Source organism: Carettochelys insculpta, chromosome 9 (genome assembly GCF_033958435.1).
Source record: "Carettochelys insculpta isolate YL-2023 chromosome 9, ASM3395843v1, whole genome shotgun sequence".
NCBI lineage: Eukaryota > Metazoa > Chordata > Testudines > Carettochelyidae > Carettochelys > Carettochelys insculpta.
The window spans coordinates 63,013,740-63,035,811 of record NC_134145.1 but is presented as its reverse complement, the minus strand read 5'-3'; the positions used below and the strand labels follow the sequence as shown (position 1 = coordinate 63,035,811).

The 22,072-nt window shown below is 47.7% G+C and overlaps 1 protein-coding gene across 2 annotated transcripts in view; it reads right to left on the bottom strand.

Annotated features, from left to right (window-relative positions):
• Positions 1-585: 585 nt before the first annotated feature.
• PRRX1 (paired related homeobox 1) overlaps positions 586-22,072 on the bottom strand; it is a 63,462-nt gene continuing 41,975 nt past the window's right edge. Inside the window, exons 2-5 of one of the 2 annotated variants that reach the window (XM_075003368.1) lie at positions 10,180-10,355; positions 8,228-8,409; positions 6,018-6,086; positions 1,357-1,493 (exon numbers count right to left, since the gene is read on the bottom strand). In XM_075003368.1, the coding sequence (XP_074859469.1) occupies positions 6,032-6,086; positions 8,228-8,409; positions 10,180-10,355 (413 nt within the window). In that variant the 3' untranslated portion in view covers positions 1,357-1,493; positions 6,018-6,031. Of the gene's footprint in view, positions 1,494-6,017; positions 6,087-8,227; positions 8,410-10,179; positions 10,356-22,072 lie in introns of both variants that reach the window. The other variant, XM_075003367.1, reaches the window with a different exon arrangement.

The following is a 22,072-nucleotide window of genomic DNA, read 5'->3' as shown; positions in this document are numbered from 1 at the left end:
TCTTGTCCCTATTTGAGTCCCACCAGAGCATAGGCATTTCATGGGAAAAAGCCATGCTGACCCCAGCTGTCTTACTATAATGTGGAATCCCTCTGTGCTGGGAAACACCCACCTGCTGCCTGGCACAGTGCCCAGTGGATGGTCTTGTGTCTTCAGCAGATTACTCAGGATCTGGCTGGATCGGAAGCGCTGGTTGGCCAGAGCCATCAGTACTCTGGAGATGCAAACCCTACTCCCGCCACTCGCAATAGTTCAACCACCAGGCTCTGCTCTGATGAGTTTTGGAAGAGATGTTCAGTCCCACACACTGAGTTACGGGGGCATCTGGATCAGCTAGATCCTGAGTTTTGCCTGAATAACAACAAGGGTACTTGGCCTCTAGCTCGTGAGAGGCTTTGGCCTTTCATGAGAACAACATTCCTCGAAGCCTAAGCTGTTCATTATTACTGTGATCAAGGGCAGCCTATGACCTTACATGGGAGGCTGGCACTCCGATACGTATCTACAAGAACTTGTCTGAAGCACAGACATCTGGAACTTTTTCAATGTATTTTATTTTGTTTAATAAAAAACACCAAGCTTGCGTGTATACCTTATATATATAAATATAAACAGTATATATAAAACAAACGCGTTTGGACACCACCTTTACTTGTGGCACAAAACATAAGGCATAGAAAAAAGCGTAGGGCAAAGTCCTACTCTTTGAACTCCCCAGAAATCTCCCTGCTGCTCACCGAAACGTACTCTGGCTTGAGATGGATCCCTCTTCTTTGGCTTTTCCAAGAGACTGAGCCCAGAAATAACCAGAAAGCTGTGTGTCAGTTCTAAACTCCAGGTGTCTGTGCATGAAACTCTGATCCACTCCAGGCAACTGGACTAGAGAAACCCAACGCATTGCTCTAAAAGCCGCCTCAGAGGCTGCAGCTTTGGTCTGGCACGATGGAAGGATGTTTCAGTCTCATATGGATACAACAGGCTGGGCTCTGGCTTTGGAAAAATGCTGAGTAGGGCATAGGAGGTGAGGGGCCCGCGCTGACCCTCAGGACAGTCTGCGGGAGATGTTCAAAGGCTGGATTGGTAGGGTTTCTTTGGCAGTCATGTATAACATAAACAACAAGGATGGAATTGTCCTAAACTGAAGAAGCTCCTAGTATACTGAGCAGAAGCGATCAACCTGACACAAAGTGGTGGCATTATCCCACAAGGAAAGAGGAACATCGTAACCAGCTTGCAGTTCATTTTTCTCCTGCTTCTGTCCCAGCAGTTACCTCAGGGTTTATTTTTTCAGCATGAGTAAACTGCTAAGCAGGATGGGTGCTGTTTTGGTTTCCCCCTTTCGGTGAGACAATCTTTAATTGACTGTCGGCACTTGGTTCCTCTGTAAACTATATTCTTTTGCTTTCAGTCTCAGGTTGGCAATGCTGTTGGCCATGTTCATGCCCTGGGCAGGGCTAGCATTGGTACACGGAGCGGAATAGGTAGCCATGGCGCTGTTGGGGTAGAGAGGAGAAAAGAAAGAGAAACAAAATCAGAATAAAAATCAGGGCTGCACTGAACTCGGCAAATGGTTGCGAGGCGAGGAGGTGCTGGCACAGGCACGCGTCATGATGTGCAGTTCGCTTTCCAGCAGAAATGTTCCTTACCGCGCCTGGACATTTTAGTAACCACTTTTTAGCGTGCTGGTGGATTTCCCTATCGACAAGGCAACCGCCTGATCCAAAGCCAGCTGAAGACAAAGAGTTTAGAAGCAGGCCCCCAAGGGTCAGTTTATTGACCAAAGTACACGAGACCGTATTGCAAATAGTCACCAGAGGCACCGTTCAGACCTGGAGCCCAGCTTTGTGAAAGTTCAAAGGTGTTCGAGTCTGAGCTTCTGGCTGTAGACTACGGGTCAGCAACCCCCAGCATGGGTGCCAAGAGTGGCATGCGAGCCAGTTTTAATCAGCACGCAAGGCATGAGCTCAGCCCTGGCCCTCCTTCCCCATGCAGCTGGAAGCTAGCTCAAAGCCAGGCCGCCTGTGGATTAACAAAAGACCAGTTAATGAGATCAACCACCCCCTAAATGGCAAAGCTCCGCATCTTAATGCATTTATGAATGACGCTGTTGCAAGTAAGACTATTAGTGACTTTAAAAAAGTATCACCGGCACTACATAGAAGTCAAAAGATGAAATTTCGGCACTCTGCCTGCGACAGGTTGATGACCCCTGCTCTAGAAGGTAAGGACCGTGGCTGCATCACCAGGCAGACAGATGAGACACAGTCCTTCTCCACTTCTGAATCCTAGGATGGAAAGTCTCCCTAGTGGCAGATCTGCCTTAGGAAGATTTGGGGTAAGGACACACCGATTTTGCCAGCGTGTTGCATACATTCCGAATGGTGAATGATGGTGCTGACAACGGTTGTGCGAGTCAGGGCTGGACCCTTCAAATGTCACATGCAGTTCAGCGAGGTCCGTTGCTTGAGACCGCAACATGCCCATGATCCAGACTAGACTCTAGGCCAGGCCAAGCAGCTACCTGACCCATTTCACAGGGTAGCAAATGCAGGGAAGTCCATAAGAGCCCCAAAGACCCAAACGGATCAAGCTGCTTCTTCTTGAATGGAACGGCCAGCGCTTTTCTGTCAGTTGTGTCCCAGCCAAGTTTTGTCAGTCCCTAGCAAATATAGCTCCACCACCAGGAGAGAAAACTGAGCTTCTCACCAACCGCCACTGAGAACCAGCAAGAACAGACTGTGAACTAGATGCTGGCACAGGAGCTGTGCCAAGCGTGACTTGGGAGAACTCCATCTCCTAGACTACAGGAAGGATTTGCCTCAGCTCATCTAGTCAGGCGTGTTTAGGGGAAAAAAAACTTCCTTTACCTTTTGGTGGGGCTGTGGGATAAGGAGGACTTTTTTCCACCAGATAAAACCTCGGTGGTATTCCTGTTAGGACACTTCACTGCCCCTCCGCAGCTCCATTATCTCTTTTGCCCCTTTGCTGGCTTACCAGCTGATAGGTAACTGTGAACATGGATGTGCCACATCCTCTTACAGCCACTGTATAGCTGTAACCAGAGACGTCTAGCGCCAATTGGAGAACGAATGCACAAGAGTTGCCGCTAATCATCATCAAACTGCGGGTGCTCCTGGCTCAATGGACAGCACATACATGACCCACCAGTCGTCCCTCACAGGGATTGATCTGAAACCTACTGACTTCCAATGGCCTTTGCAGCAGTTCGTAAGCCAAACTGTCTTTCTTTGCAAAGATTAGCTTTGTGGACAGGAAAGATACACTGCATAATGCAGGGAAATCACGTGGGAAAGAGGTTGAAACAGCATTAAGGATGGACAGCCTTGGATAAAATACAAACCCACCAGCACCTTCGTCCGGTATGGCAAAGGTAAACCTTTTCCCCTGAAGCTTTCCCCAGGCTCAAAACTATTTGGTTAAAACTTATTAATATTTATTGGTATTGTGATGGCACCTAAGAACTGCAACCACTGACCATCCCAAATGTTCCCTCTAATTTTTTCCACCCATGTGTGGATTTTTTCCATCCACGGGCAGAATAAATTTTTGCGTATGCACTGAGTCAGGTGCAAATGTGCACCACCAGGAGAAATACAAACCTGGCTGCGGGTGCTCTGCTAATTACCTGGGCAGCATTTGACTCTCTCCTGAGCTGCCAAACAAGCAGTCAGTTTACAGGGAACGCTGACCATTCTCAGTTATGCTAGGTGCTGTACACACACAGAACAAAAGGACAGTCTCTGTCTCACAGGGTTTGCAATCTAAAGATATGTCTACACTGCACAGAGGTGCGAATGCAGGGCCAGCAGCCAAATTAGCTTCAGTTTGGCTAGCTCAGGTCCCAGGAGAGGGAGGCAGCACAGGGAATCTCTGGAAGCAATGTCCCCAGATACCAGATGGGATCAGCTATTCCACACTGGTGCAACTTCACTGCTTCAGGACCTAAACTAGCCAGATTAGACAAATGCAGCTACATCCACTCGAGCTGCAATCACACCCCAGGACTGCAATCTAGACATACCTTGTGTGAACCATATTTAATATTAACGCAGGGTCTACCTTTCCAGAACAAACATAGACATTCCTTGTTCCCGTGAGGTCTCCTGAGCAGTCTTTCAGGCACAAGAGGTGAACTCACAACAAATGCCTGAGGCTGGTTTAAAGGCCCCAGAGGAAATAAAATGGATTGAACGAGTGACGCAATTTAAACAAGAATCCTAGTAGTTTGACTGGCTGCATTTCTGGAGGGTACCATAGACAACTGAGAAGTATTAGGAAATCAGTTCAGCGTGGGACTTTGACCACCGTTTTCTGTGATTTTTTTAGCTGTACCTACATGCTTTGACGTAATGCATGCTAACAAGGTGGCCTACGCACCTGAGCACAAGGCCATGCACCACTTATGTCCTTCAAATAAATGTTATACGATATTTAGACGCATCGAGGTTGGGGCAGGAGACTAGCATCCCTGCAGTGGAAATACGATGGGAGTTCTGCTCTCATATATATTTATACGCTGCTGGGGGGAGTGACAGAGGGGACCTGGACAAGCTGGAACAGCAACCAGGATGGGCTGGGAGCAGGACGTGGGACCTGGAGGGGCTGGGATGGTCTGGGAAGTGGTAGGATCTCCAGGCTCCTCCTTCCCAGCCAGGAGCCAGCTGCTGCCCTGCCTGCCCCATGCTGAGTCTCAATACCTCCTCCCTCTCCAACCTTTCTGCCCCACCACCTGTCCTTGTGCTGGCTCTGAGTGCCGAGCGCCCTCTAGTGGTTGTTTTCATTGTGGTACCCTGTGGTCCAGGAAAGCACCTGCTGGGCTGTACTGTACTTGTCACATCTTATTCTAAAGCCAGGTCTACACTAGACATTCAAGTCGATTGTAGATATGCGATTACAGTTACGGCAATTGCACGGCTGGAATCAACTTATCTACAATCGACTTACCTGCCCGTCCTCACTGCGGGTGGTCGACGGAGAAACTTTCCCGTTGACCTCCCTTACGCCTCATGATAGGGTTGCAACAAGGATGTATGAGACACAGACGGGTGATTCCAAGACCCACTGAAGGGACAGCAAAGCAAGCTCCTCGTAGGGTCTGCTTGTGCTCATCCCAGCCTTTGTCTCGTGGGCGCCACTGCTAGTGACGGGCGGAGGCAGGGTAGGACGGCAGCCAGGAAAGCAGACCATCTCTGCGGGGCTCCTGCCTTTCGTCTGCCCAGTGCTGCTGCCCGCAGGTGTGAGCAGCGAGACCTCCGGCTTCCCCTGCTCTACCCCAGGCGTGTACTCAGCCCAGCAGAGCTCTGGAGCCTGCAGAACTGGGATGGCCCTGGAGCACAAAGGCCATAGCTCTGTATTCTGCAGGCTGCTGTGGCGACTAAGACACGCAGGCTTCAGCAGCCCAAGCAGCTTCAGAGGAGGTTGGTCACTGGTGGAGAAGCAGAGCCTCGGTAATGGAGGTGCGGGGGGGAGGGCTGCTTGTCTTTGAAAGATGAACTTGGGAGCCCAATTCTCCATGTCACGACCATCTGGGGGCTCACAGCAGGAAGCTGGAGGATGTGGGTGAGGAGGGGATGCTGACACAGCCGGACCCTGAAATCACAGAGCCCTCAGCAGGCCACATGCTTGCCAGGTACTCCTGGACCCCGCCGCTTAAGAGGCTGTGTAGAAACCACAAGCGAAAGGGGAACACTTCTAAACTGCAATGTGGAGGGAGGGGGGAACCCCTCTGAGCTGTGTGGGGTGGGAGAACACTTATAAACTGTGGCCTGGAAGGGACAGACCCCTCCCAAACACTGGAGGGCGGAGCACAGCACCTAGCCTAGGCCACCCACCAAACCCATGGTCCTAAACCAGCTGTCTCCCTCCCCTAGTTCTCGAGCCCATGCCAGGCTTTCTCCACGGCAGCCCAGCCCAGCCTAGGCAGCTGTCTGTCTCCTCCTAGCCTGTCCAGCGGGCACGCTGCCTCCACCCCAGACAAAATGCCCCCTGGAAGTTACCTTGGCAGTGTCTTCTAGACTCCGTTAGGCCGCCCCTCGTGTAAACAACATCTTGGGAGGGACGAGGATCTATTTTTAAAAGTGTGAGAGGTAGAAATGAGCCACGAGAGATCGGCAGGTGCCCGGTACCGTGAGGGGGTGGGACGGGAGCGGCCGTCTGAGCTCATCTCGCCTGGATCGTCTCCCGCCCCACTCCTCCCCAGTAAGCAGCCCTGCGGGCAAAGCCCCACACACTGGGACACATGCTGGAGCTCACCCCTATGGGGTGGGGCTTTGCCAGGCAGGTGGGTGAAATCCAGAGAACAAGACCTGGCTCTGGTATATGGGGCAAAAAAGGGGTTTCACTTCATCTCGTGTAATGCCCAGGCCCCTTGTCTGTGTGGACAAGGGCTCCTGACCCTTTCCTTCCTTTGAACATGAGGTCAGGGTGTGGGCGTGGCTGAGGACCATGGAGTATAGCGGCCAGTGTCTGTCAAGTGCTGGGAGTACCAAGCCTGACTGATGTTGAGCACCTGAGACTTTATGGCTGCTGCTCCCTGAGGCCTGACTGGTGGGGTGCGGCTTCCCTGGGCTGTGACAGGACAGAGCAAAGATCAACAGCCTAGAGCCCTTCCTTTCAATTCCAGCCGTGATGCTGAACCGTCCCCCTGTTGCCGACCACACAGCCTGGGTACCTTCCATCCCCAGGAGAACAGGCTCCCTCTGGCTGGGGACTGCCCCGAGGAGAAAAGTGAGGGCTGTGAATTGTCCAAAGTGCAGACGCTAAGGAGATTTTCCCCTTCTGATTTCACGCTGGCAGCCTCTCAGTGCTTCCTAGAACACGCTACCAGGCTGCCTGACCACCCCTGCTTCTCTGTGCCCCACACGTAGCACCACTTACTCCCACTGCCTCTCCAGAAAGCTCCCTCTACAATGTGGCTCCACCGAGAGGAGAGCTAGGCCCATTTTGCTACTCGGTTCTGGTATTTCCAAGACTGGCAGGGTGTGAGTGAAAGTCTCACAGACTGTGAGCAACCAGAGCTACCAGAGCAACAGTGCCAGGAAAAACCTTTTCCACCACAGAAATGAACCACACCTGGTCATGTTTTCCCTTTGGCTTACTCTCCTTCTTGATTTCTAGAGCCCACCTGCTTCCAAGACCCAGAACAGAGCAGGTTCAGGCCAGCGTTTGGGGGGGCCGACATCTGAATCTTCTTATCTCCTTACCCGCCCTGCGACCCACAGCTGACAGGACAATGCCAGGACAATCCAGCAGGGCCTATTGCTAGGCTAGAGTACGGGAAGTTCCCAGAACTTCCCCCACCGTAACCTGTCGAGGGATGGAAGAATGACCTCAGTTCTTGCCTCTTTGCCAGGACGTACAACATCAAGTCAACACATCTGTGCACTAGGAACGAGAGAAATCACTCACTAGTCTCACATCTGCCACCAGAAGGCAACATCTTGCATTGGCTGGTGTCATCCCCGCCTGGAATTTAAGCCAGCTGCCTCCAGACGAAAGACAGAATTCCCTCTCACTCCTGCTAGCCACCCCAGGGCACAGCAGTTCTAGGCTTTTTCAACAACGAAAACATCCAGGTCCTTTCCATGCTCAGAAGAGGCTACCACTCTATCAGCGTCCCCTTAGACCAACGTGGGTATTCCTGTGGAGACCCTGTTGAATCTAGATGCTGTAGCTCAAATGAAGCCAGCCGGAAAATAGGCATGTTAAATTTGATTCTTTATTTAAGCACACTCACAGAACGTAATGGCTCCGCCTCTCCTTTCTCCTCTCCATAGCTCCTTTAAGCTGGCTGAACTGCATAAAAGACCTCTGAGGGACAAGAAACTGGCCTCCAAAGAGACTCTTGGCTGGCCCTACTTAAAGCCCCAGACATGGGTGTTTGCAGGATGGACCAGGGGCAGGATGGTGTGGCCAGAATGCTGTGTGCTCCAGCTGTGTAAAGTCTTTAGGGCACTGTTAAAAGCTAACACAATTTACAGTAGGTCTGGGGCTGTTCTAAATTGTGCCAGGAAGACTCCCAGGTCAGAGGTACAAACGTGGCTTCAAGCCTGGGCATGGGAAAGGAGCAACAAGAACTCTGGCCCAAGATGTGGCTCTCACAGGGTGCTCCCAGTGAGCACCACTCTCAGATGAAGAAGCAGCTTTGAAGGTGGTGGCTGGACAAGACCTGAGGAGGCTGATTACTAGAGATGGGTTAGGCATTCACCTGTAAGGCGAGGCAGTTCCCCAGGAGAGATAGTCAGTGGGTCTCGGAGCTGGGCGAGGTACTATGGGCTGCTCCACCGCAGTCACGTCCCCTGAATAGGATTTCAGAAGGGAGGCGTTCTTGTTGGCCAGCATGGCTCTCTCGTTCCGGCGGAACTTTGCTCTTCGGTTCTGAAACCACACCTGGGAAGGGGGAAGCAGACAGGCCAGAGATCATAACCTTGCCTCTGAGCAGTCGAAAAGGCTGCTGTTTTTCCCTTGCCCTGCTGAGCTAAGGGGTGGCGATCTCTTTCCCTGACTACGCCTCATGCTTGTGCCCTGCCCTAAAACACAACGCATACGTTTGCTGCTTATTTCACAAGCACCCGTACGAACACACAAGCTCTTTGCAGTCCCAGAATCCGTCAGAATCCTAAAGACAGATTTCGTTCATTCCCTGGCCCGTCCTATGCTTGTGCTTTCAAACTCAAGCTGCTCTCCCTCTGCATGTCTGGGGGAGACCCTGCTCGGAAGAACCAAAACATGTAAGAACAAGGGAGAGTGCATGCCGTTATAATTCTGGTGATGACTGATGCATAGAGATTGGCTTAAATTGCAGCAAGGGAAGTTTAAATTGGACATTAGAAAAATCTTCCCATAAGGGTGGTTAATTACTGGGATAAATTGCCTAGGGTAGTTGTAGAATCTCCATCGTTAAAACTATTTAAGAATTGGTTGGATAAATATTTAACAGGGATGATACAGATGGCGCTTGGTCCTGCTGGGAGGGCAGGGGACTGGACTTGATGACCTCTTGAGGTTCCTTCCAGTTTTAAATATTCTATGATTCTATGATTTGGGTTGTAGCTTGTCCCCTGTGATGCCATTCCAGGCCCAGCTGCTCACAGGGCAGGGGTGATCTATTCTGGTTAAATAAAGTCTAACCCCATCCTTCATCAGAACCTCTGGGTGAACCCAAGTCTCTGCCCCTGGGATAAGGCTATGAGCAATTTGTTTCCTTGTAACATTCAGATACACGCGGTTCTCTGTTTCTGGACTCAGGCAAGGCTGGGGAGAAAGGTCACTCACAGGGCATTTGCAGCCTGAGCAGAAGCAGGAAGCCTTTGGAAAAGTCTCCTGAGGTTCAGATCAAGTTGAGGGGCTATTTAGCTCCGGTATGGATGATTGGTGGCACTCTGGTGGTTCAATGAGACTCCCTGGGTACATAACCAGCTCTCAGCACCATGGCACATTGTTACAGTGATCCTGTGCCTCCTCAAACATATTAGTCCCTTGTGGAAGTGGACACCACTTTCAAGCCTTGCTGAGTCATCTCTGACTGACAAAGCACATAAGGTTTGCAGCCGTGTTGCTTCCATAGAAGTCAACATGGAATTCTCTCCCTGCCGCAGAATTCCCAGAGTTGCCTGAAAAGTTCTGTGTAAAGGGTCCTATTCTCTATTAAATTCTTGGATTTTTCACATAGGTTTGGGGCAGGAACTATGGATGAATAGCCAAGTGACACAGGAGCTACCATTTTCAAAAGTAACATGCTCCCAAGAGCTTAAGTCCCACTGACTTTCAGCGAGACTTTTGAAAAGCAACTTCTGAGTGACTTCTGAAAATGTTGGCCCTTATTTTTGTACAACACCTAACGCAACAGGGCCTTGATCCCAGACTGAATCCATGGGCTCTACTGTGATATTATTATTATTGTTATTCCATTTAGTTTCTATAAAACCCTAATGTTTCACCCTCTTAAATAGGACAGAACATTTATGAAGGATCTCTATGGCATGTCTTTTTGAGATGTCAATAAGACCTCTACTCTTGTCATGATTTTAAGGCCCATGCTTTGTCACAATGCTGTATCTCTGCAGGCATCCTGCTGTCTGAGTGAATACTAAAGCCATGGCTTGCTGGCAGTACCTAGAGGAGATGAATGGAAGACTGACTTCTTATAGCATTATTTACCTGCACTCTGGCTTCAGTGAGGTTGACTCTGCGTGCGAGGTCTTCTCGTACAAAGGCATCGGGGTAATGTGTCCTCTCAAAGACTCTCTCCAACGCTTGGAGCTGGCTGCTGTTGAAGGTGGTCCTGTTTCTTCTCTGCTTTCTTTTCTTCTTTTCTTCAGAATTCAGCTGATCATCTAGAGTGGGAGAGAATCGGACAGGTGAAGTGCTGGAACTAGATTATTTGCATTTCTGATACAACAGCGCTTCCATTTTTTCTTTTTTAAACACAGCTAATCGACATCTCTGCATCTTTCAGATCAGAGATTAAAAAACCAAGATCCTGGCCCCTTGGATCAAAGTTGAGAGACACATATTCCATAAATACACGTAAAATAATTCAAACTCTCTGGCAAGAATAGGCACACCTTGCCATCTAGTCTGACCTTCTGTGGAATGCTGGCCAGAATGCATCCCCCAGTAATTCTTGTATTAAAACCTGTAACTTCTGGCTGAGCGAGACCAGACCTTTCAGAAAGAGGTTCAGCATCAATTCTGGAAGTCTGGGCATAAGGCGTCATGTGCCTTTCTGCATCTATTTGTCCCCTTTCACATTGCCGAGGGGAGCAAACCAATGAAAACCTTCCAACATTTGGGTCAGAAATGTGTTGAGGGAAAAGGAGACTTGACTGAATGCTTCCCTCTGTCCAGTGCTAGTAGAAGCCCTACAGAGTGGGCAACTTAATGCAGACATAGGGTATGGCTATACAGCAAAGTTATTTTGAAATAACTTTGCTAGCTTCTACACAATGCAACCACTATTTCAAAATAATTTCAAAATAGCAGCTGCCTTATTTCAAAATAGGTAAACCTTGTTGTACAAGGAATAGCGCCTGTTTTGAAATAGGTAGTTCAAAACAGGGACTGTGTAGACAGAGAATACAGCCTACGTCAAAATAACCCCTAGTGCATCCAATGGCTCTATTTTGAAATAGGCTCTATTGTGTGTGGACACGCTATTTCGGAATGAGGTTTGCTAACTCCAGGGCTTCCTGTAGTGTAGATGCATTGTTGTGGAACAGCTTATTTTGGAATAATAACTCCGGAATAAACTATTCTGGAATAACGTTGCTGTGTTGACATACTCAGAGAGTCAGAACCGCATCTGCTACACACTGGCTTAGCTCCACTGAAGTCAAGGCACGAGATCTCTACCTAGTATAAATCAACAAACCTCCACTGTTGGAGTGTTCACGTCCGTGTGTTGGATGCTCGGTGCAGGGAAATTATGGTGTACAGCAAACGGTCAAAGTCCATGGGGCCTGGACTGGGATTCCGCAAAGCCCTTTGAACTCTACCCGATTTAGACAGCCATCTTCCTCGCCTCTTCTGCTATGACATTAATTCCTCTTTCCACCCCATTAGGTTATGATCTATGGACTTTTCTGTGCAGGTAAAGCAGCCTTGGGATGAAGGGGCCCTGGCATAGCAGTTAGGAGACCTGGTCTGACCTGGACTTTTTCTGTGACTTTGGGCAAGCCACACAACCTCAGATGCTAAGCAGGGGTAACACCTCCTTCCTCCTTCTACCCCTTCTTTGAGTCAGGAACAAGTTCTTAGCATGTGTCTGTATAGCGATTAACTCATTCAGGCTCTCCCCTCAGGTGGGACTGCCAGACGCTATCGGAATACCCATGATCAACGCAGGATTTCTACATTCTATTTTTTTTTTCTCAGCACATTTCCTGTGCCCAAAATTTCTGTGCCCAAAAATCCTGTGCCCAAAAATACACATTTCCTGTGCCCAGGATACAGAAGGGATGGCACAGGGGTACACACAATGGTAACCGATCTGCTTACCCTCTGTCCCGTCACAGCATAGCTAATTAAAGCCATGCCCAGTCTTTTGTGATATTGACCTAGGTCGGGATGAACAATTCACCCCCAAATTGTTTATTGACTTAGCCCTGGGTTGCGAACTGTCCACAGACAGGGGGCACTTTGTACATATTTGTTTACTTATCACGACTGTTTGATCAGTCCCAATCATGAGCCAATTTCAGCTCAGGCCTTGCTCACAAAGTGTCAGTTACCCTACATTATTCCCGAGCCAGTAAGTCGCCCTGTGTGATTAGGAACCTAACTCACATGGTTTGGTTTCTATTGTCACCAGGTTGGAAGAGCTAACCTGCTCTAACAGGGAGACTGCTTGAAGAACTCATTGAGTGGTTGCTTCTCTCAGGGAAGCAATGAGAGAATGTTTTGGGGGCAGGGGAAAGTCAGGAAGAGAGTTAGCAGGAAATCGGAGTTTGGGAGGTTTTCAGTATTTCTCTCTCCTCTTCTGCATAAGAAAAAACACTCTGATTACTTGACCGCTCGCATCCTCCTCTCTTTTCACACCAGTTTTGGTGATTACACGAGGGGGAAAGCTGTAGCGCATCACCTCCTTTGTTTGCCATCAACCCCACAACTGGCTGAAATAAACCCAGGGGAAATGTAACCAGAAATGCCAATGCCACACTCAGCACAAGTATTAATTCTATTCTCACCCACACTCACCTCCCTACAGGGTGATCCACTGTCATCACACGTAGCCGGACTATAATGTTTGCTTTTCTAGCACATTCCTGCCTTTCCATCCCAGCTTAAAGATTTCAACCCCCTGTTTAAAACTATTCTGCAAACACTTCCTCTCAGATACAAGGAAATCATGGGCTTGCTTGTATCCTGGCATTCCCAGCCCGGGAAGGACTCTATCTGGGGATTGCCTGTCTGTCGAGGAGGGCAGAAGACGTCTGTAAACCATTTGGAGTCTGAAAACCCCATTTTAATGGAATGCAATGTCCCTTTATTCTCAGTTGGATGGGTTTTAGGCCAGGGGTCTGCAACCTGCGGCTCTGGAGACACATGCAGCTCTTTAAGGACCTTTTTGTGGCTCCCGATGCTATAATTGCAAAATAAAAAACCTCTCCTGATTATTTTTGATAAACAGTGAACGTTTAAAAGCCCCAAAATGAACAACTCATATCTAAATAGCAAACGATATGAGATAACTCCCCTTAGTGTCCTCCAGAGAGAGGCTGAGCCTATACTAGGAGACAAAATCTAATTTAAAATGTTACTGTCTTCACTGTAAATACCTTTAGCTCGAATTAATGAGCCTTAATACTGATAACAAACTGTCACTATTACAGGATGGGTACAGCATCCATTTCAAATAACGGCTAGTGTGGAAGTCTTTAATTCAAATTTATTAGCCTCCAGAAGTGTCCCGTATGTATCCCACAAAGCTATGTGGTGACCCTCCATGTAGGGCCTCTTCCTTCTCCACTGCTCCCCATTAAGGTGCACAGGAAGAAGGTGACAGGAAGCCTGCGAATTTTTGATTGAATTAGAATTCAGATTGGAATTCTGCAGCACCCAGGCCTGCAAATATAAAGGTCCGTACCTGCAGCTGATGGAGCCGGGCGTGGGTGGACAGGGCTGATAGCACAGCTGCCTGCCGCTATGCCAACGTCCGCAGCAGATATGCAGTACAGGGAATCTGGGCGGGTTTGGGGGAGGTCTGAATTCCGTTACTGGGTGCTCTGAATGCTGGGACAGTGCTTTGCATTCTGGGATTCTAACCTGAAACACCCGCAAGCAACTGGGGCTAAGGCACTGTGGGGTAGGAACCCACAAGGCACTGCTCATGCTGTCAAACATGCATAGGGCAAGGGGGATGTGGAAACATGACACGGAAAAACGATGGGTCAAATTTCAAGAAGGTTCGTGGACACAAAGTTACATTCATAAGAACAAGGTTAAAAATTGAATTTATTAAAAATCGAATTTATCTCATAGTGTCGACGTAGCCAGAGAGAGGGTTTAGGAGTCAAAGTCAGGAAGACAGTGGTAGAACAACACATAAAGTGTGAGGAAACAGAATATGTAAAAATGTGTGAACATCGTGCAGTAACCTGGTATCGCACCACAAATCACTGCATGTGCGCTGTTCTTAAAAGAGGTGTGACAAAAAGTCTGGTTTGACGTTATTTATTAAGCACCATCTTGTATTCCCCATGTGCATTGCAGCTCTTGAATTATTGTCTTTTACCGAATTGGAAAAAATGCCTCTTCTGGCTATTTTGGTTGCCAGCCCCCGATTTTAGGCATTCAGGTGCAGTAACTCTTACCATATGGACAGCGAAAAGCATTGCAAATGGGTGCTCAGTGAAACAGCAGAGAGTTCTGACATTGCTGAGGTTTGCAGGCCACACACACCTGGTTTCTGGAGGCTTTAAAAAAGTTCATGCAAATTGTATGGCGCCAATACAAAGTCTGAGAGACTTGGCTTTTGCGGCAGGTATCGACTTACGGCTTCCTCTAAAATCTGAATGACAGTCTCTATTAATACAAGGCCAGCGGAGGACAAGAAGGCCAAATCAGGGAGCCCCCTTCCATTGACATTAACAGGAGTGTTGAGAGCAAGCTACACAAACTCATTCTTCTGCTCTGCGCTGCACTGATTAGGTCTCAGTTCCACTACTGTGTCCGCTGCTGGGCACCACGTTTTAGGAAAGCAGTGGGGTAATTGGAGGGGGGTCTAGAGAAAAGCAACGAAAATGAGTCTAGAAAACCTCCCACGCTCCCCAGTGTACAGCATTTCTCTTCACTTGCCTTTGAAGCACCAGTTTCCAGCCAGGCCTGGATGCAGGATCCAGAATTAGGTGGCCCATTGGTCCAATGCTGTACAGTGGATCATTGGTTCCCTGTGACACTGCAGTGTAGAGTCACCTTATTTCTTTCTTGGTTGTTCATTTCAAAACACCGGGGACCTATTTCTCTTATGCTTTCAGGAATTTTACACTCCTGTGCCTTCACAGAGGTAATAATCCCAATTTACATCAGTGCCGATGAGAGGGAAACCCTTGGCGTCTCTTAATTCTGCTGAGAATATGCGTTAGCTAGAAACACGACTGATGAAGGCTAAATCAGTCCAAACCTGGGTGTGGGGACTCTTAATTTGGCTCAGCTCTGCTTCTCAACAGAGATTTCAACATGCTTTACAAAAGAGAGTCAGTATCATTTTACAGAGGGGGAAACTGAGGCACAGAGATGCCCTCACCTGCCAAAGATCACCCTGTAGGCAGTGGCAGAGCTGGGAATGGAACCCAAGTCAGTTCTCCTGCATGACAGTCCAGGACTCTGTCCACCACACCATCCCACACGGCCTTTTGTAATCAGATTCAAGTTTTCAGAATGGAGAGTGGTAACTAGTGGTGCCCCTCACTCTTCAACTTACTTATAAATTATCTGGAAATAAGGGTAAACTGCGAGGTGGCAAAATTTGCAGATGACACTAAACTGCTCAAGATAGTTAAGAGCAAAGCACACCATGTAGCGCTTCAAAAAGGTCTCACAAAACTAAGTCTTTGGGCAACAAAATGGCAAATGAATTTTAACATTGATAAACGTGAAGTAATGCATATTGTAAAAAATAACCTCAATGACACATACAAAATGACGGGACTAATTAAGCTATCACCACTCAAGACAGACTCATTGTGGATAGATTTCTGAAAACACCTTCTCAATGTGCTGCAGCAGTCAAAAAATGCAAACAGAATGTTAGGAATCATTGAAAGGGATAGAGAATAAGGCAGAGAATATCTTATTGCCCCTGTATAAATCCCTGGTACACCCACATTTTGAATACTGCATACAGATGTGGTCACCTTGTCTCAAAAAAGACACACGGGCATTGGCAAAGGTTCAGAAGAGGGCAACAAAAATGCTGAGGGGTTTGGAATAGGTGCCATGTAAAGGAAGACTGGGACGTTTCATCTTGGAAAAAAAGGAGACTATGGGGGTTGCGGGGGGGTGGTCTGATACAGGTACATAAACTCATGACTGGTGTGGAAAAAATGAACAAGGAAAAGTTATTTACTTGTTCCCATAACTAAGGGTCACTAAATGAAATTAATGGGTAGCAGGTTTAAAACAAAACAAAGATTTTCTTCACACAGCGCACAGTTGGGAGTGGAACTCCTTGTCAGAGGAGGTTGTGAAGACCAAGACTTTAATAGGGTTCGAAAAAGAACTAGATAAATTCATGGGCCATCAATGGATATTAGCCAGGATAGGAAGGAGTGGTGCTGCCTGGCCTCTGCTTGTCAGAGTTTGGAAATGGATGTCAGGAGGGGGACCGCTTTGGTGATTCCCTCGTCTGTTCACTGCCTCTGGGACATCAGGCACTGGCCTCTGTCGGAAGACAAGACGCTGGGCTAGATGGACCTTTGGTCTGACCCACTGTGGCTGTTCTTATGTTCATACTAAAGGGTCACAAACCAGAGCCCAAACTGCATCTAGACCAGTCCTCAGCTGCTGAACATACTGTTTTCAGAAGAGTTAGACGCTTCAATACCTTTGAAGAGCTGGACCTTTGGATCATGGTTTTCTCATTTCCCAAATGTTTCTCTGAAAGAAGCCAGCTCCTTGAGGCTCTCTTGGGGTTTCATACCTCATCTTCTGAGGCATCTGGTACTAACCACTGTCAGAAACAGGATGTTGGACTAGGCAGACAATGGGTCTGATCCATGGGTCTGCTACATTTGTGTGACTGTGAGTGCCACAAGTTCAAAGTCGTGGGGAGTGGGAGAACAAAGGAGAAGGCCTGAAGGCACGCCAGTGAATAAGCGTTCATCCTGCCAACAACCCCAAAAGCATCCTTGCCATTGACTTGGTTCTTCCTGGAGCAAGGGGACATGCCAGTGATTCACCGCACACTCATAACAGACAGAATCCAAAAAAACAAAAGATGAGTAAAAGGTGACTCAGCCCAGGCACCAAATGGAAAATTATGAGCAATCGTTAAGTGCCAGTGACTCATATCAAGGTCACCCCCAGCCAATTAACCTCGGCCATCAATTGGCATGGAGCGTGAATGTGACTCACCCCATTACGGGAAGTATCTGGACACAGATTTGTAAGTCAGTGAAGCCTGGTGATTTCCCTGGACCCCAGGCATGGGTTAGTTACAGGGACAGACATCCTGTGGGTGTTGACACACAACACCCAGCAATATCAATGAGAGTGGAGTGGCTAAATCCCTTAGGCAGCTTTGAAAAATCTCAACCACGCTCAGCACCTTGATTTCTGGGTTTCCCACTCCGTTGCTGGGAACACCCTCGCAGATGTATATCTCTTCGGATGCTTCACCGCTTCCAACATGTGCTGAGTAGCAGAGAAGGATCAAAAACAGTCTCTGAACACTGTGCTCTGGTACTTCAGATACAGGAAATGTACCATGATGTGGTTTGGTTCCTATGCTCCAAGGCCCAACCCCCTAGCACACCCATTCCTTGCCCAGCTCCCCAAATGCCCGCAACCCCCATCTCTGTACTGCATCCAGTGACAATCTCCCAGCAGGCAATGCGAGAACGCTTCAAGCTAGCCATCTGCCCAGATCTAATGGGCAGCACAGGGCCTAGCACACTTTGCTGTCCAGGTACTCAGCACAAGCTCAAAGAGGGAGGAAGATTCAGACATACCCCATAGGGTAGGGTCCCTGGTCCACCATGCTCAACCCATGTGGGCTGGGCCTGATCATTATAAGCACCTATTCCCCAGTGGAGACAATAGCAATGTCCTGTCTCACGGAGGGGCTGGGAGGTTTCAGACACCGTGGAGCTAGGGGCTGTATAAATACCGGGAGAGAAAGCCTGAGATGAGGAAATGGAGAGTGAAGAGGAGACAGAAGCGCTATGATAGGACACAATACACTAAACCCTTGAGAAGCGTGATTTTGATTTGCACTTAACTCGCATTAGCGCTGCCTGTGCAGCGTGCGCCTCCCTCGGCCGGAAGAAACCGTGCCGCAAGCAGCTGTGTGCACCCCCGCCTCCCCCGGAAGAAGCCAAGGCCACATGGCTGCCCTTTCCCCCAGCCAGGGGAATTCCGGGGATCTCCCCAACCTCCTGCCCCAATTTACGCAAATTTTGATTTCCGTGGCGGTTGCCCAGGGCGCAATCTCTGTGTAAATCGCGGGTTTACTGCACTGGTGTTGTCATGTTTGCTGTTATTTACATTGCTGGGGAAAGATTGGCCGGACTCAAATGCAAGCCTAGAGGCCTATCCTGCTACCAACATCCCCACACTACAACTGGGCAGCAGCTGCAATCTGACCACTCCCTGAGGCACAGTGCACAGAGCCTGCACACCACCAGAAGTTCCGCCTTCAGTGAGCTGACTGGCAGTTGTTTAGTGACCGCTGATTGGCTCCTGGATCCTTTAAAAGCCCATGGGGCACACCAGGAAGTGTCCCAGTCACAATGTGGATCCCCGGCTAGCTGCCATGGCAACCCTGCTTCTCTGCCTTTGAACTCCCAGGACTGATCTTAGCTCTGACTTGGATCCTGCCTCTTGATTGACCCCCTCAGTTCCAACACTGAGACACTGACACATATTATTGACCCCCTAGCCCGCTTCCTGACTCTGTCTCTGCCCCTGAGTCTTGCCCCCGACTTGCACTCTGGGTTTGACCCTCAACTTGACTCTGACACCAACTCTGGTCCCCGGCATCCACTCCTGGATCCCAAGCTCCTACCATTAGTCCTGCCTGCCAGTGTCTATATCTTTTTACAACGTCATGCACAATGGGCGTCTGTCCTCTGTGGGGTGCTTCACATGAGAAATTGAGGCAAAAGGGGAGTTACTTAGTGACTAAGTGCTGATTATGATAAACACAATAATCAAATCCACATTGAAACTTAACAGGTCGATTTGGTCCAAGAGAGAACAAGACTTTCAGCCAGAGACATTGAGTCAAAAAACGTAAGAAACGCCAGGAAAGATTTTTCACATCACTTGTGTAAGCTGGAAGCTGAATGAGTAATTCCAGCAAGAAAACAAGGGCACTGCAGTATTTCTCAGGCCTGAAAATGCTGGATTATGACCCAATATTCAGTCCGACTCACTAGAGTTGGTAGGAAAATGGGCAGGGGTTTGTTTGATGGAAAATTTTGACTTTTGGTAGAAAAAAGAAAATCTGAACGTTATCTGCTGAAAGCCAAAAAAATTCAGGACTTGGTATTTTCCAATGGAAAAGCTAACACTTTCCATGAAAACCATTTCCATGGAAATTTTCATTTACTCAAACTCCATATTTTCTAGACCTAAAAAAATAGTTTTGAAGAAAAAAAGCTTTGAACAACCTACTTGTAGGAGTTCTGGGATATTCCGTGCCAAATTCACTTTGCGTGTGGTCACAATACTTAGCTCGCTTTGCCCTAGTGACATTTTTATATTTGAAAAAAACATTAAAAAAATCCCTCCAACACTTTAGGCTTAAGTTTTACACACTACATAACAGGGATCTTAGAGGGAGAAAGGGCTCAGAATAGAAATATTGCTGGGTTTGTTTATGGAAAGAAATTAATACAGCTGTAATGAAAGCCACCCTTCCAGCACAACAGACATCTATGCAACCCCAAATTATCAACAGAAGTTACTTTTCCCATTACAAGGTGCTGATGGCAAAAACTATTAACACGGACAAATTCTGGAGACAGTGTGACAGTTTTGTGAACAGAGTGCATATGTTTCTGAACTGCTCTATGAGTCAGTAACACTGGAAAAAAAAAATCCTTGTGTGAATTTATACACAGTATGGCCAAAAGGCACTTTAAGAGAACACCTTCATACGTCCATTGGTCAGGAAATGCCAAAGCTAAACCTTCCATTTCGACCTTCAAGGGACTGTGTCAACCTCAAGATCACTTTTCCGCCTGGGAATTCCTATCTTTTATTGCTAGCAGCAACCCCTAAAATCTATTCCAATGGAAAGGGAGTAGAGTGTAAAAAAAAATCTTATTTTGTACTTTGGACAGCATTTCATCACTGCTTTGGTGAGGGTCACTTGCATTCTGTGTCTCACGCTGACATCAGTCTTTTGTTCTCCTAACACTCTGCAAGAGTCTATTTACCAGGATCAGCAGTGGTAAAATTGAAACTGGAAGGGCAGCAGACAGGTGTGAACTCGGAGGGAAGGGGGAGAAGAAGAGACCCAGCACATAAGGGTTTGCTCTCCACAGTCCACAAAAATATTTTTTCTGAACAGTCCTTTTATGTTCCAAACCACTGTTTCCTCTGGCTGCTTATTCAGCTGCTCGGGAGGGATTCAAATGCCACCCAGCTGATTAGCAGAGTGCCCACCGCTATGTTTTGTTTCTACTGATGATGCACATTCACACATTCCTCAGGGCATGTAAAAAATTATTCCACCTCTGGGTGGAAAAAATCTGCACAAGGACGGAAAAGGGTAGAGGGAACATTGTTCCAACCCCCTTCTTTTTACCCCATACAAAAATTCCCGGACAAAAAAAGACATTATCATAGAATTAACTTCACGTACTCATATCTCAAGGGTAAAAATCATTGCAGAGCGGTTGCAGTCGTGCCAAACCAAGTATTGCAAACTCAGGAAACCAAGAGTTAAAGTTGTGCGTAAAAATCAATTTGTGAAGATAAGAAATACCTAATTAAGTGACCCACACAAACTTAACTCTGCAATCACCACACGATTATAATTTAAAATCCCAATGCCACCTGACTGCACATTGGAACCCTTAGGGGATATCATTAAACATTTACAACCATACTCAGTGGGACACACAAGCTGACAGAAGTAACTCCTAAAGCAATTGTTCTGTCCTTTAAACAATTCCCCACCTTCATCAGAGGCAAGCTCCACACAGACCAAAGCACACAAAACTCAAAGCAGCACCAGATCCTGCTCAAACAACAGATGCAAAACATGCAGACATATTTCCAGTAACACACTTTTCAAGATCCTATTAGTGCTTATCAAAACATGTGGTATGTCTTATTATCCCATACACTGTCCAGTGAGATGCGAGGATCTCGCCCACCGTCGAAGGCAACCCCTGGCGCTCGTTCTCTACGCCACGTCCACAGGATGAATGCTGGAAGGATTCCAAAAGACATCCTGTATGGTGAGCTAGCCTCTGGCAAAAGACCTCCCAGACACCCCCAGTTGCGCTACAAAGATGTCTGCAAGAGAGACCTCAGAGAGGTAGACATCGAGCTGGACAACTGGGAAGAACTAGCAGACGACCGCAGCAGATGGAGGCAGGGGTTACACAAGGGCCTTCAGAAGGGCGAGATGAGGATCAGACAGCTAGCAGAGGAGAAGCGAGCGCACAGAAAGCACACTAAGGACTTGCCAGACACCCACCACATCTGCAAGAGATGCAGCAAGGACTGTCACTCTTTAGTCACAGTAGACACTGTAAATGAAGCCCTCAATTGAAACTATAAAGGGCGCGATCCATAGTCTATGCAGACTGAAGCATGCCTACTACTAACCCATACACTAAATGCCCTAACAACAAGTGTGTCGGTGAAGCAAGATAAGCTGGGCAAGTTTGTATCTTTCACTAGATCAACTATCTCAGGACAATTAACATCCCCCCTCCTCTACCCCCTTCCTTTTATCCTACTTGATTTGTCCATTTTTAATGCATTTTTTTTTCTTTTCGGTCCTCTGCACTTATATATGTCAATCTGTATGGGAAACGAAATTGATCTGAAGAAGTGGGTCTGTCCCACTAAAGCTCATCACCAAATAAATCATTTTGTTAGTCTTTAAGGTGCTACATTTCTGCTGTTTTGTTTTGTTTTGTTGGAGTACAGACTAACACGCCTACCTGTCTGGTACTATTCTGATGAGCAAGATAAGTTTCCACCAACAGAAGTTGATCCAGTAAAACGTATTAGTTTACCCACCTTCTCTCTCTAATTGAGGCAATTGAATAGTTATGATTGAAGATTAGGTTGTACTGATTTTTAAAATACCCCAGATTTTTTTTCACATTTCTCCTGCTCATGGCAAACTATCATAGTTAATTACAAA